The sequence below is a fragment of the Miniopterus natalensis genome, chromosome 11 (assembly GCF_054644295.1).
Source record: "Miniopterus natalensis isolate mMinNat1 chromosome 11, mMinNat1.hap1, whole genome shotgun sequence".
Classification (NCBI taxonomy): Eukaryota; Metazoa; Chordata; class Mammalia; order Chiroptera; family Miniopteridae; genus Miniopterus; species Miniopterus natalensis.
In genome coordinates, this window is record NC_142091.1 from 19,767,743 (window position 1) to 19,784,240 (window position 16,498).

At 35.8% G+C, this 16,498-nt stretch overlaps 1 protein-coding gene across 2 annotated transcripts in view; it reads right to left on the bottom strand.

Moving 5' to 3' along the window:
* The window catches only part of CEP126 (centrosomal protein 126), a 64,091-nt gene that overhangs the window by 24,818 nt on the left and 22,775 nt on the right, over positions 1-16,498 (bottom strand). Inside the window, exons 1-2 of one of the 2 annotated variants that reach the window (XM_016206759.2) lie at positions 3,948-4,534; positions 2,562-2,760 (exon numbers count right to left, since the gene is read on the bottom strand). In XM_016206759.2, the coding sequence (XP_016062245.2) occupies positions 2,562-2,669 (108 nt within the window). In that variant the 5' untranslated portion in view covers positions 2,670-2,760; positions 3,948-4,534. Of the gene's footprint in view, positions 1-2,561; positions 2,761-3,947; positions 4,535-12,661; positions 12,774-16,498 lie in introns of those variants that run through there. The other variant, XM_087821592.1, reaches the window with a different exon arrangement.

Here is a 16,498-nt window from a genome sequence, read left to right on the forward strand (position 1 = left end):
CACATTATTTTTCTAGCCCACAAAATAAACTAAGAAACCAAGAAAATCAGTTATAGAATAGAAATGATTTAAGTTGCATAGTTAATGTTTACTAATTGATATATTGCTGTGACATAGGTTTTGAAAATGATTCATGGGAGTTTGATCTTACCAGCATTTGGCCCCTGCTTATCATACCCTTCAGTACTGTGATCTCTTTTTAAAGTGTTGGTCACTTCAACCTAATTAGGAGAATAAAACTGAGCACAACTCCTCCAATGCCTGTTTTTGAAACTGAGTCATTTTAATTAATAATAATAATGAAAGTAGGCTTGGAGGACTTCCTTTGAGATTGCATCTAATGAGATGTAATCTGGGTTATAAGGTCCTTCTAGCTGTATGATGTTCATGACTCTAAGATTTCTGTATGAGTAGTTCTGTAATGGCTTCATCTCCCAAAGCACCTCAAAAGAAATTCAGTAATTTCTGATTTCATTACACTATACTTTTTCCCCCCCGAATTTTTCTCACCACTAAACAGTGAAACATTATGATCAGCTGCAAGTTTTGCTTGGAAGTTACTGATATAAACTATACTAGACTTAACATGCTTCATGTTTAAGTTTTAAAATCAATTTTATTGAGGATACTTATCTACCATAAAATGCACCTATTTTAAATGTGTAGTTCAATGAGCTTTGACAAATTATTCACCCATAACCACCATACCAAACGATATATAGAACTTTCCCATTCACCATAATTTTTCTCATGCTTCTTTGTAGTCAATCCCTATCTACCATAACAACCACTAATCTGCTTTCTGTCACTATAGATCTGAATTTTCATATCATGTGATTTTCCTTCCACCTGACAAACTTTCCGTAGCATTTCTTGTAGTGCAGATGCTGGTGTAGTGCAGTGGTGTTCAGCTGTTTATTTGAAAATGCCTATTTCACCTTAATTTCAGAAGGATATTTTAGTTGGATACAATATTCTAGATTGGTCATTTTTTCCTTCTCTCAGAACTTAAAAAAATGTTGTTTCACTGTCTTTTGGCTTGAAGTTAGTGGTCCACCTTATTTTTGTTAGCATCCATGTAATGTATCTTTTCTCTTCTGGCTTAATTTGATTTTGATGTGCCTTCATGGTGTGTATGTCTGTGTATGTGTGTGTTTGTTGAACTACTTGGATCTGTGGATTTATAGTTTTATCAAATTTGAAACATTTTAATTCACTGTTTTTTAAATACTCCCTCTCCTCTTTGTGGGATTTTAATTAAATGTATATTATATTGCTTGATATTGTCTTACAAGTAAGTAATGTTCTACACATTTATTTCCAGTCTTTTTCTCTCAGTTATTCAATTGAATATTTTTTATTGCCATGTCTTCAAGCCCACTCATCTTTTTGTCTATAATACCTACACTGTTAAGTCCATCGAGTGAAATTTTTGTTTCAAATATTATGCTTTTCAGATCTAGAAGGTCTATTTAGTTCCTTTAAAATATCCTTTTTTATTATGTTCACTTTTACTTTAATTCCTTGAAAATATTTATAAGAATGGTTTTAAATCCCTGTTAATTCCATCATCTCTGTCATTTCTTCATCTGATTATATTGACTAATTTTTTCCTAGTTATTGGCTATTTTTTTCTTGCTTTTTCACATGTTAAGTTGTGATTAAATGTTGGACATTGTGAGCATTATGTTGTGCATCTTCTTTAAGAGAGTGTTTTTTAACTTGTGGATTTTTTGAGGCTTATCCAGAGATTATGTCCAGGTAAAAAGCCTATGTAATCTAGGGCTTATTTCATTTGTTTCCCTTGTTTTTCAAGATCATATGCTGTACTGCCTATTGTGTAATGTCTAAAAATATTTGTTTCATACCTTTTATTCATAATTATAGTTGTTTATGGCAGGAAGGCATTTTATCATAGCCAGAAGTCTCCTACTTTCCTTTTATAACCTTGCAACTATTGCTTAGCTATTGAACGAATCAGTCCAAGGTTATGAATTTACTCTTAATATCAACCTACTAGGAATCTGATAAATATGTGTAATTACTTATAAAAAAATAAAGTGCATGAACATTTCAGGAAAATCAGCTGAAATTCCACTCATTGGTGGGAAAATAACAAAGTAAGTGCCCTAAGAAATAGAATATAAATACCATTCCTAGCTAATTGTGCTCTATTTTCATTACACACCTAATGTCCACATGCTTTATAATTTTCAGGTTGCTTTTATAATCTAGTCTCTAACAGTGACACTTATATTACATTGTAATTTCAAATAGCTTTCATGTTTGTCAGAAAATAACATTCATAAAGCATATTTTTCTAAATATGAGATGGAAAAAGAATAATAGATGAAGCAGAGGAAAAATGAATAAAAGGTAAGGAAAAAACTAAGAAATATTTTTTCTAGTATTTGTGATGAATTTATGCTGATTCCTCCACATTCTCTTTCATGGCCTATCCTTGGCAACTGGCATACATTTCTTTAGTGGAGAACACTGCAAAAATGGACAGAATTATTACTAGATCTTAAAATAGTAGTACCATATTTATAGTCTCATACTTGCAAACTGCTTAGATGCTGATTTTCTAGGAGCTTCTGAGTTTCCACTAGTTTAAGCTGGAATGCATCTTTGTTAGTAGCCAAGTTCATCCTGCTGTTTTCCTTCATTTCTTTACCACAATTGATTTTGGATAAGAGATGTTTCTGATGCTTCTGGTCATTTTTTGACAGTGATGAAGGCAAGGCATTATCTATAGTTCTGTGAACCATACATAAAAAAATGCTTAGTACATTTAAATAAAGTTAACTTCTTTTTACATACATATAATTACACATTCATGTAGTGTGTGTATGTGTGTGTGTGTCCAGATAATCACATATAAGGATATTGGAGAAATATATAGACATATTAGCATGGGAATTTAAGGCAGTCAACAGTAGAATAAATATGGTTGTGGGATTATAGTTCCAATAAAGCACTCCATCTTCATGTAGGAATGTCTATTTAAGGCTTTGATTATTAAATTCTATTCATCTATTGTTTAGGACAGATATAGAAGGAATTCCTATAGATGTATAGATTCAGTCCTCATTTCTTTAAGAGCATTCCTATCTGGATAATAATAATTTGCATTACTCTTAGTTCTGAGTTGGTGTCATGACTAGTAGGTAGTCCTATAACTCTAATAGAGTTGGCTGAAGATTCAGGTAGGTAGAAAATATAAAAATTGCTTGTCAGGGTAGGCAGGAATTTCCATTCTAGTTTACTAGGTTTGGGTGCTTGGATCTTACTCCATGGAGGAGTGTGCACACATTTTTTTTCAGTTGTATCACATATGTAAGCATGGTTTTTATGCCACAGAAGGGTACCTTTAATGTAGAGTCTGCTTTTAGTGTGCCAAAATGCCACCCCAAAATCATCAGGGGATGACATCATCTTCTATTAGAATTTTGCATCTTCTAGAAACAGCGTGTTACATTTTGGCATAAGTACAGAGTGAAAAACAAAGGAAGATTTTGGGTTGGGGTGGGATCAGGATGAGGTATATTAAAAAGCTAACTGCTGCTGCACTAGGGCCACTAGTATGAATCCTAAGGGCATTTATTCCTAATTCATTTGAATTCAATTATTCAAGTCAATGAAGATAAAAGTGTTTTGGAAAGTGACATATGTGATGTATAACTATCTCCAATACCCATATATATCTTTATTTGGACAAACTGAAATAGTCAACGAGTACTAGATTCCTGACTATCTTTTTGTGACCACAGGGAAAACAGGGAGAGCAATAAGTTATTTAACACAAATTTCTGAACATTAAAAGTATGTTCCTTTTTCTTCCTTTTAGGCTTTTCTATTCTTACATATTCCTTCCCCTTCAATCACCATTCCCAAACAAAATATTGCTAAATCTACAAAGTATCTAATAAACTCAATTTATTTACCTTTAAAGTTGTCGTTTCTCAACTCTTTCTTCTCTATTTCTTTCTTCGCTACTTCACTCGCTTCTCTTCTCTTCTCTACTTTCTTCCCCCAGTGAGGATGATTGAAGGGATGGATAGGAATAAAAGGAGATGGGGAGACAGAAAGAGAGGGAGATTGAAGCATGGGGGGAAAGGAAGAAGAAATCATGAAGGAAGAAGAAACAGGAGAAATCGGAGAGGGAAAATCTAAATACGTTGGGAGCAAACATGGAGAGGGAGTTGAATGCAAAGGTGAGGGAAAAAGAGGGACAGATGAGGGAGGTAAGGATAGTGAGGTAGAAGAGGAAGGTGAAGGAGAAGCAAGGATTGAGGAGGAAGAAAACTGCACAGAGGGTGAAGAAGAGGGCGTAGAAGTAGGAGATGAAGACAAAGAAGAGGGTGGAGAACAGCAGGGAGGTGGGTGGGAGAGAACTGGGGCAGCCGGACGGTCTGCCATGGCCTGGGGCAGACGTGACAATGTGGTTTGTGGAACAGATTGCTGGACTGACTGAAAAGGACCTAAGCTAGCAGGATGTTCAGGCAATGGAGTGATATAAGAAAGAGTGGGGACCATTTGATGAGGGGGATGACTGGATAAACCGGAAGGCTTCAAAACTGGGAGAGCTTCCAGAGGGGTTGGGGAAACAACCACTTGAGCTGGAAGGGAACGGTGGACAAGGGCAGGCATTAATGTAGCTGGGGTACAATGTTCTGCTGGGAGGAAATGTTTATGCCTGAAAGTTTTATAAAATAACTTGCTCTGTGAGTTAGAATCAGGAATGGTTGGGGGACTTCGGGGTGGCTGTGGTAAATGGTCAGGTGGGCCAGAAGGAATTGGGGCTGGCAGAAAAGGGAAACTGCTAGAAAAGCTGGGAGCTACTGCAGCTGGAGGGCGAGGAAGATATTTAGTTTGGTAGGACAATAGTGGGGCTGGTAAAAAGGTCTTCGGGAGAGTAGAGGGGACAGATGGACGGATAGGCAGGATACAGGGCTGGCGGGTGGGAGAAACAGTTGGATAGCTTGGAAGAATTTGGGAATGGTGGGACAGCAATGGGGCCCGTGAAGGAGACGGTTGATCAGTTAAGTAGGGATCAGATGTGGAGGCAGCTGGACAGGCAGGAATGGATCTGCGCAGGTGGAAAAGCATTTGGATAGGCAGGTAGAGAGATAGCCTTATTAAGATGTTTTTTGGCTTATTGGGCTGCCTCTAGGCTTTTGATTAATATTATTTTTTGTCCTTAGGATCCATCCATGATCTTCTTTGTTCAATCATTGTGCTCTCACATGGGCTGAGAAATGTATATAGCTTATTCAGGTTCCCCTTTTCTCATTCCTTGCTCTTAGAATATTTTCACCTTGAGAAGTCTGATAGTCATACAGATAATGAATACAGGCTAGATAATCTGGTTTAAACCACTAGTACAAAGGGCAAATAGAGGTCAAATAGACCACTACTCAATTCTGGCCAGATTTCTCAGGGTAGCATGTGGTTTAGAACTTATGGTCTAACCACAAATACATGGATATTGGAGATAGATATCTAACAACATAATTTAAAGTATAAAAATTTAATATGAGAGTAAATATAGCTTCTTTTACCCTACATCTACCAGAAGGGTCAAGTATATTATGATAAGGATTTGGAATGGGGTAAAAGGCTGATTACTTATATGTTTAATGTTAGTCCCTTATTATTTTTGTATTTCATTATTTCCTGAGGCAGCTTCATTTTTCATACAAACACATTCTCTGCTATTTCTTGAGGCTTAAGCTTTGAATGCCTTCCATTTTTTCATATAATTTTTTCTCCTTTAGAAGACCACACTATCAACATCTTAAATTATTTTTATGTGCTATTAATACTTTCCATATTAGAACAATTGTTTATGGGTACTGATATATCTCCATTTCTTTGGAAACTCCCTGTTTCTTGGCCTTATAGTGATTTGCTGCATAATTACACTCTGGACAATGAAGGACCACATGTATAATTGGAGTCCTATAAGATTATTATGGAAATTAAAAATTTCTGTTATCTAGTGATGTTGTAGCCATCATATCATCTTAGCCCAACACATTGCTCACGTGTTTGTGGCGATGCTAGTGTCAACAAACCTACTGCAATGCCAGTCATATAAAAGTATTGCACATGCAATGATGTACAGTGCATCATCCTTGATAATGAAAATAAGCAACTGTTATTTATGTATTTACTATATCATACTTTTTATCGTTATTTTAGAGTATACTCCTTTTACTTATGAAAAAAGTTGGTTATAAAACAGTGTGCCGTGTTACATAGCCTCATATATCTCATGTTTACTGTCTCTTGATTGCATCATTTCCTCTCGTGCTTGATTTACTCTCATGTTGTTTTGTAGAGCAATGTGCTGTACAGGCATGTAGCCTATGCCATATAGCCTAGGTGTGCAGTAGGCTATACCCTCTAGGTAAATGTATGAACACACTATGATTTTGTACAATGATGAAATTGCCTAACTATGCATTTTTCAGAATGCATCCTAGTTGTTAATAGACACATGACTGTACTTTAGTTCCTGAATGGATTTTAGGTTTGTATTTCCCAGAAAATGTTTTTTTAATGTAAAAATAGCTCATCAACATTTGCAGCTTAACCTTACACACCTGATTGTTAATTTCAATATCTTATATTATACAGCATTTTATAGTTTATGAAGCATTTTTAAACATATTATTTAATATTGTTAGCTATCTGTGAAGAAAAGTTTAACTTTTTAATAAGTAAAGAATAGTGTTCTCTCTACAAATTGTATACATCTGTTGTTTTTCAAATACATAACATTTATATGTGTATATGTATACATAGATATAGATATGATGAAGTTATAGTCATAACAGAATATTTCAATATAGTATATTACAATAATAATATGAAAGGTATGTATTCTAATTTTGAATGAAGCCAGTTTCTCATATAACAATGATGATGTATGTTATTCAATGGTCCTAGCACAGGTTTGTTGTAATGATAACTATATGTTTGTTTGCTACAGGGAAATCAAAGTTGTTCTAATATTTTACCTCTTCTAAGACTTTAAAAAACTGTACACTGTTAAACAAAAAAATTCTGTCCTTTCATTCATAGTATAGTTTTATTAAAAATATCTGATAACACAAATGATAACAACGGACACACAGAAAAAGAAAGCTGAGAGTGAAAAACTGTACACAAAAATACACATTACTCCTACACTAAAATGTTTGGCATTTTTTATCATTCTAAATCCCCCTGGCCCCTACACCCCCCTCCAACTGTCTGCCATCTTCCCTTTTCAGACAGGCTTTCCCATAAGCACTCTACAAGTATATTGCCTTTGCTGCCTCAACTTCTATTTTTTCCTTAACACACTGCTATCTGGCTTCTACCTCTACCACTTCAATGTACTGATTTTGCTAATAATTAACCGATTAACCTAATAATTGCACAAATAGGCACTCCTGAGTGCTACCTTTCCTGGCTTTAATTCCCTTGGCTTCCCTATCATCATGCCTTCCTGATTCCTTTCCTGTTTCTCTGGTTGTTCCTTCTCAGGGCCTTCTTGACTCCCCTTCCTTTGCTTGTCCTGTATATGCTAGAATTGGGAGATGTGTGACCCTCTTCATACGTACTCTCTGTGTGATCTTATTTATACTGTCTGCGTGATCTCATTTGTATCTGCATGTGAGTGAAGAGTTAACAAAATCTGTTCTTTATGGACCAGTGTGACTTTGGGTTAACTTTTCAAATCTGTTCCCCTGGGTTATTAGTAGGATTTGAACTGTATTACAAGGCACATTGATTATGCTAAAAATGACCCTTCATTGGTAAACTGCATCTGGATTGAGATGACTGTCAATGAACCATAGGTATCTGGCAGGAGGCTATAGTTTTGGGTTTCTCTGAGTGTGGTAATTCTTATAACTGGCTGGGCATGTCTCTTGCATGGACCTGGGAAGCTATACATATGGAGCCATTACAAGGAATATTGGTCTTGTTTGGAACTTGGGGTTTCTAACCCACAGTGGCTATATGCCCACCCGCTGTGATCTCTTTTCCTTACAGCTGGGCTGTCCCTGTGAGATGGGCCTAGCAGATGAGCCCTTTGGCTGCTTTGTGGGATGCCATGGAGATTCCTCCTACGGAAGAATGGTGACTGTTGACACGAGGTGTTTTCTGTCCTTTATTTGAAGTCAAACATGGCTCACTGTAGTCATGGGCGTTTGACTGTTTAGCTGAACCCAAGATTACACCTGGTGAGTATTGATCCATGGCTTTAATTTCATCAATTCATGGGCAACTATCATATTTATATTTATGGCCCAGATCTCTTACCTTGAGAAACTGACCCTGGAATATCTCATAAGTGTCTCAAACTCACAACTTACTCTCCTCCTTCCAGTTACTCCCTCCCTTAAACAGGTCCTTCCCTAATAGCCCTCATTTTGATAAATGGTTTCACTGTTGATTACTTAACCATACCCAATAATCTCCAAAGTCACTGTTGACTCTTCTCAATCACCTTCCGGTTATCAAATCATGTTGATTCAACTTCCTAACAGCTGTCACAAAGTCACCATTTTCTTTAACCTAAAGTACCACTTTATCTGATTTTCCCCACCTTAGTCTTACCTTACTCTTTTCCATTCTGGCAATATTTCTAAAATTTAAATGTTGTATGCTTGCTTCAAATCTTTCAGTAATTGTTTAAGGACAAACTCCTTAAGAAGGCTCTTCATGATTTAACTCATGCCTTCCTTTCCAACCAACCTATCTTTTCACAGTACATACTATCATATCTATATTTATGGCCCAGATCTCTTACTTCGAGAAACTGACCTACTTTCAGCTACCTTAACACAAAATGTCATTTTACGCCTTCATGCCTTTCCACATACTACTTACTTCCTCTGTCTAGAGTTCTCAATGTTTGTCTCTGGTGACTATCTTCCTCATCTATTAAGTTTCAGGTCAAGTTTGTACCCTCTGAGAAGTGTTTGCATATGTCTGATCTTTCTCCATTCAAAGTATTTACAGAATACCTCCAACATGCATAGCACTGAGCTAAGCACTATAGGATGTGTAAGGAAGCATGTGTAAGGTTAATGAATGTTCTCCAAAATATTATAGTTTAGTTGGAGAGACATAAGTACATATAAAAATTAAGCAACAACATATATAGTCTTGACTTTCAAATCAATTTCTAAAGGTTTACCTCTCATTTCATTTCATGTCAAATTGTTTTTATATATTTCTGCTGGGATATTTATCTCAATTCAGAAGGCTCAAAGAAAACTTAGTAATATCTTGCCAAACCTGTGCCCTTTCATTATGGTCTTTTTTATTTTTAAAATCACCAAATTCCTTCAATTATCAATACTCAAAATTTGAGCTTCTTTTGATATTTTTGCTTTTTTTCATTTTATTCTATCGTATAATCTACTCTTTCCATGAAATACTTTTTCTTCGATCTTTCTTTTCTACTTCACTACCACCCTTTAAGATCAGTCCTTTTAAATCCATAGCTGAATCCTTCTGGTTTTCCTCCCACTATTCTCTCCATACTCCAATTCTTATACTTCTACTTGAAAAACATTTTTAAACTCATTTCTTTTTTTAAAAAAATATATCTTTATTGATTTCAGAGAGAGGAAAGGAGAGGGAGAGAGAGAGATAGAAACATCAATGATGAGAGAGTCATTGATCGGCTGCTTCCTGCATGCCCCCGACTGGGGATCGAGCCCGCAACCTGGGCATGTGCCCTGACCGGGAATCGAACCCCGATTGCCTGGATCCTAGGTCGACGCTCAACTGCTGAGCCACGCCCGGCTGGGCTAAACTCTTATTTCTTATGCCACATCTCTGCATTGTGAAAAGGCATTTTCATTCTTTCTCATCCTTGTCTTCTAACTAGTCAAAATACTTTTATTCTTTATCAGATGTCCTTTCTTCACTATACAAAATAGTACTATTCTAGTTTAGGCAGTAATAATCTATCCCTCAGATTATCCCATTAACTTTTTCTGGTCTCCTTTCCTCCAATTTCTTTCCATCGTTTTCAGTCTCCAACGTTCACACCAATAATCTTTCTAAAAGAATAAAGAGGATTATACACTCTCTGCTTAAAAACCTCCACTGATTCTCTACTAGTTACAGGATAAAGTTCAAACTCCCTAGCTAGACACACAGGCATTTCAAATCTGATCCCAATCTGCATTGTAGATCATCTCCTGTCCCACCAGCAACATATCCTACAGTCCTGCCTCTCTGAACAAGTTTTATTTCCTTAGGGGTCTGTGCCTTTTACAACGCTGTAGCCTAAACATGCCTAAACTCAACCTATGCTTTTTTATTAGACAATTCACACTCACCCTTTAAGTTCTCTTCCCAACCGTAAGTTTTGTACTTCTTTGTCACTATGCTAATGTTTCTGTAACAGCCCCCATTACATGGTATTACACATGTATTATAATGTGACTCTCATTGCATGGTATTATAATTTAACTGCAAAACTTTCTTGGAGAGAGGACCACATCTCATTCACATTTCTATTCTGGCTATTGTTCCATCACTCTTTGCATTTCACAGCCAAGCTACACTTGTTAACTTTACTTTCCTGCTCTATTTCTTTACTACTCATTGCAATCTCTTTTCTGTTCCCATCCCTCCAACAAAATTGCTCTGACAAAAGTTGCCAGTGTGACTTTATGTTGTAGAATATAGTGACACATTGCTTCTATGCTGGATATTCTCTCTTTGCTCACTTCTCCATTTGTTTCTGCTTCGCAGAGACTGAATGATCCCTGGCTTTTTATTCTATGGCTGAGCTTGACCAATGGAAGGCACTAGCAAGAAATGGGAGGGTGACAGAAAAAAGAGGTTTTGAGAATTATTCTTCTGGCTTCTGCTCTGCTGGGCTTGGTTTAACAGTAGCACTGTTCCTCTACCTAGGACCTCAGGTCCTGTCTGGCAGCTGCGGCACTTCTCTGCTCAGGTCTGTGGTGGTAACACTGACTTTGTTGTCAGTTCTAGGGGTGCTTCACTATACTTACTTGGCTTCCTAGTCCCTTTATTAATCTCTTTTCAGTTCCCCCTTTTAAATGTGCCACCTGTTTCCTATCAGGATCCTGGTGAATATAACTTTTTGTTATTGGTTCCCTAGAAGCAATATAATCTCCACCCCACCCCACCCCCATGAAACTCTATCCTTCCTTAGTTTCCATGATGCAGCCCTTTCCTAGTCCTATATCAACCTTTCTATTCCTATTTGCAGGCTTCTACTCTTTCACTTCTTAAATGTTGCTGTTTTTTAGTATTTTATCCTAGTCTTGTCATCACAGCACATAATTCTCCATGGTTGATTCAATTCCTTGTGTTAGCCTCAAATATCTTAAACTCAGTTCTTTCTCTCGAGTCCTAGACCCATTTAATTTCAATTCATACGATGAGACAGCCCCTTTTGCCTTCTTCAACCCATCATCTACACTTGTTCACTATAAATTGGAATGATATGTTAAAAATGGAAAGTTCATTTTATCACCCATTGGCTTAAAATATTTCATTAGCATCTGTTAAACTCTCAAAATGAAGCTTGCATTCCTAGGCACGCAGATGTGCTTACTGCCAATCTCTCTGCAGCCAGGCTGTTGGTACTCTGCACTGTCACTCAGCCACCCCCCCCCCACCCTTAGCCCCCATCTCTCCCTCTCCTACTCCTGGCCTTGAGCATGCCCATCCCTCCGTCTGCAACATCGTCTACTCGCTTGTTTCAAGATTAACTCCTTTCTTCGGAGCTTTGCTGGAGTCTCCTCCTTTCCGTGAGGTTTTTCCCGAACTATACTGAGGCCTGAGAGGATGAATTTAATTGTTCTTAGTTTTGGCCAGAAAACTATTGGCCACAGGTATGCTAAAGATGGAAGTGCTTTAGTAACTGACAGTAGGTATAGGTACAATATGAACATGATTTATGTCTGAATTGTAGTTGTTTTTATATTAAAAACATTAAATGTCATTATCATTACTAGCCTATATTTTTGAAGCATTATTTCACTTCTCTCCTAGATTATATACTAGGGGTTGTATTTTACAATGTTATGCTTTTCCACATCCCCTTTACAATGCTTGATCTAGTGCTATGCATGTAGCAGTTTCAACAAACACTTATAATAAATGGAAAATGCAGGATGTCAGAGAGTACTCTGTAATTTGTTGATCCAGCCTATTGCTTCTAGATGATTCATTTAAGCTAATCTGGAGAGGAAGCAGGAGACACTGTAGCTTTTTCAAGACACCAAGGAAAGATTTTCAGTGAGGAAGACCCCATTTCTATCACAGAGTTACTCCTTTTATTTAACATTATATCACCACAATTCAACACAATTTTTCCATCTTGGTAAAGATGAATAATCAATATCAATATTTTTAAATGGTTATGATAATTTCCATAGACAATTATTCAACATAAGCAGCATTATAATACCGAAGACAACAAATTGAAATTTTGCCTTATTCTTGAAGCAAAATATTTATATTCCCCTCAACCTTAATCTGTGAAAATAAAATAGTAACTAAAACAGGAGTGAGGAGTAACTGATGAATAGCCTACAGACTCAGCAACTAGAAAGCTATTTAATCATTATATATTAACAATTCTGCATAATAATCATAAATTACTTACCTCCAGCTTATTGTTGGTCTGTGGGAAGAGTAAATGTTTACTTTTGACTTGAAGTTGGATTCTTGAATTTGTTTGAGGGCCTCTTCTAACGGAGGCACCGGCTTTTGAAAAACTAGGGAAAATAAAGGAAGATCAAGTAGTGCAGTGCCACTCCCCTCCAGGAGCTCTTCATACACAATTTAATTGGTCAGTGACAAAATTCTGCTTTAGAACTTTGGCAAAAAGAAAATATCTTAAAGACTAGCCTAAATAATTTACATTTAGACATCTAATCCCCAAAGAGAAATTGTTACCTCAAAATCCTCAACACCAATTTTAAGAATATTTTTCTGGAAAAAAAGAAACTTTGAGAAATGTCCATACTCTTTGTTCTGGCATGAAAAACTCATTATGTTTTATCTCAGAACTCCATAAATTTCTGACAAAGTTTATAAATATTTTTATGAAGAAAAGAGAAGGCTATGAAAGCCCCAACAAACATGTACTGAGTGAGCACTTACTATTACAGGCATTATTTTTAAGCACTTTGTGTTTTCTAATTTAATACTCACTGTGACCTATGACACAGATGCTATTTGAATCTCCATTTTGCAAATGAGGAAACTGAGGCATATAGAAGGTAAGTGACTTGTTCAAAGTCATACATTATATAGACATTCATCCACATACTACTTTGCACCTGTAATTTGCCTTCTCATTTGGGTTGAAACACAGCTGTCTTTTAAGGACATTGTTTCTCTTGAAGCCCTCCTAAGTGGAGATATGATTTTCCTCCGATTACATACTACCTATAATTCAAGGTCTGATGCCTCCAAACTGTCTTTCCTCCTTTCTCCTTTGAAAAACCCACATCATCAAATTTCCCCTATTACAATGTTAATTACCCTAAAATGTTTAAAACCAGCATATTATGATGTATGGGTTAATTTAAACTTGAACTTAGAGATGGTCCATTTCTCTACCCAGGGGGTAATAGCATAATATACTAGCGACCAATACACAATTATGGGATGGTTTGCTGGATATTCTAATCATAAAGGACCAATCCTCTTAAGGCAGATAATATCAAGCTATAGATTTTGACTGTTTTCTAATTAGCATACTCAATATCCAAATGGGTTTTTATTAGTGAAAATAATAGCCTGTTGAGTAGCCTGATAAATATTAAATATGAGCTTTTTTTGTTGAAATTAAAGGTATTCAAAACAAGTGGATTTGCCTAAACCTATTTTAATCACTCCCAACCCCTGCATAAACAAAGAATAAGAATCCAGGGAGGTCTATATTCTTTGCGTTTACAGATGGCACCTGAGGCTTGATTTCTACTCAGTCTGGTGTCCAGCCATTAATATAGGAACATTTCTGATGTCCAATGCCAGAAGGCACAGAGTTCTGTCTCTGGAATGTGGTTGTGTACGCCTGAGTAGAACTGTCATTTAAAATATAGTCAAAAAACCTAAAAGGACAGAGAACTGGGACCTTCTTGATCTTACTGAATGAGTTACATGAATTGTTTTATACCTGCTTTGCTAATGAATGTCTAGTCATGCTAGATTATAGTCTGAGATTTGCTTTTATTAACTTCCACCACTTGTCTATCAAAGAGAACTTAAAACTAACTTGGGCCAATTAACAACCACCATTACTACTTCTTGTTGCTGTTATCTCATGACCTCCCAGTAACTACTTCTCATTCACTGATGATAATTTAAGCCTACTTTTTTTTTGAGTACTTACTTTATTATTTCATTTAATCCACTAACTCTAATCCTTGTCATTCTTTTAATTTTCTCACTCTAACAATTTCTGACTTCACTGAAAGCCTCAATCTGTTGCCCTTCTTTGTAGTAAGGGGAAGGGTCAGCTTCCACGCATACATGGTGACCTTTAGTTTAATTCCTAATTGGAGAAAAAACTAAAGCGGTAGACCAACAGTTGTCTCACATAGCTTTGTTCTTGCTCTTCATTGATAGCACTGAATTTTCTTAAATTATTAATTTAATATTTTGTATAGGTAATATATTCATATTTAGAAATAAAAAATACGATACACATTTGGCAGTCTTACTCTCCTTGGTCATTCATATATTCTTTCACTGTTTCTTTATGAAATTACAAGCAAATATAAATATATATTGTAATTTTTCCCTTTTCTTACACAGAAGGCAAAATATTATGCATACTGATTTGGACCTTGATTTTACACTTAATATATATATATCCTGGAAATCAGAGATAGATCCAGGCTTTATGAAAGTATGTCATTTGTTTTTCTTAAAACTCTTTGACTTTTGTACCTAGACCCTTTGATAGCACCCTTCTTGGGGCAAATAATATTCATGAGTGGTGATTACTTCTCTGAGGCATTTGACACAAATGACCACATACTATTTCTTAAAACTAACTTCTCTTTTTGTCTTCTTATCATTATTTTCTTTGCCTTTGATTCCCATCTGCTTTCTTGATAACTGCTTCTCAAAATCCAGTTTTAGTTTTTCTTGCTCTACCTATAGCAAATACTAGTGTGCATAAATGTTTTATTTTAGGCTCCATCCTCAGTCTTTGGTCTATACTCTGTTCTGTTATTTAGCTTATCTTTCCTATGGCTTCATTTATCAGCTATGTATCTACTCATTAGTGACTCAAATATGCATTTCTATTCCATATCTTTTTCTTAAATTTCAGACCCATATTTTTAGTTGCTGATTTGATTTCTCCATTTGGATGAGTCATGCAAGGCTCAAATTCAATGTACTTAAAACTTAATGAATAATCTTTCACACCTCTAACCCAAACCTTTATTTGTAAACTTGATTAATATTATTATCTTTCACCAAAATAATTCATTCAAAAAGCATTTACTGAGTGCTAAAAATATGTGAGGCTTTGTACTAAGTACTAGTATTTATATTTCCTAAATATATTACCTCTTTATCATTATATCTAGTGAAGTGCTTTAATTTAGCAGCTTAGCACCTCTTGCCTCAAGTACTAAAATAATCTCCTACTACTCTATCTACTTAAGTGTCTCTACTTCAATCCATCTTCCATGTCATAACTATATTTATCATTCTAACAAATAAATATAATTATAGCAGAGACCCCTAGTTTCCTACCTAATATCAATTTTTCCTTTATTCTTTGACAACAGACTCTATATTGTTAGGGGCGGCAACATAACCACAGAAAAATTTTTTTTCAGTCTCCCTTGCAGATGGAGATATAAACATAAAGGTAGCTCAGAGTTACAGACTTTTGTCCTTTACATTTCTTCTTTTTTCCTTGCCTATAATATTGACATGATGGCTGGAGCTCTAGCAACCATCATGTGACCATGAAGGTGAAGCTATAAGCCAGATACTAAGGATGGTTGAGCTGAGCGACAAAAGGAGTCCGGGTTACCAGTGACACTGCGTAATCATCAAAACAGCTTTTGACTGTCTACCTCAGGATTTCATATTATAATGGTTTGCATTCTAGTTAAAAAACTTTATATTGACTGCACTTTGGAGAAAGATGAAATTCCTAGCATGGCATACAATGCTCTTTGAGAATTGGTTCCAATTTATTTTTCTAGCCTCAAATCCACTTTTCTTCTCTTTTCCCTCCATCCTATGCTTCAGATATACTAAAATACATAATTTATTTGTAAAAACTATTCCTTCTGTCTGGGAAGTTTTTTTTGTTTGTTTTTTGGGGTTTTTTTTTTGTTTTTTTTTTTTTGTACTTTCTCTTTGCCTGGCAAAAGCTCATTTTTCAAGATTAAAATGAAGTTCTTTTTCCAGGGATGATGTCCTTGATGTTCCTACAGGTTTAGTGTCTGTTCCTCTGTGTTCT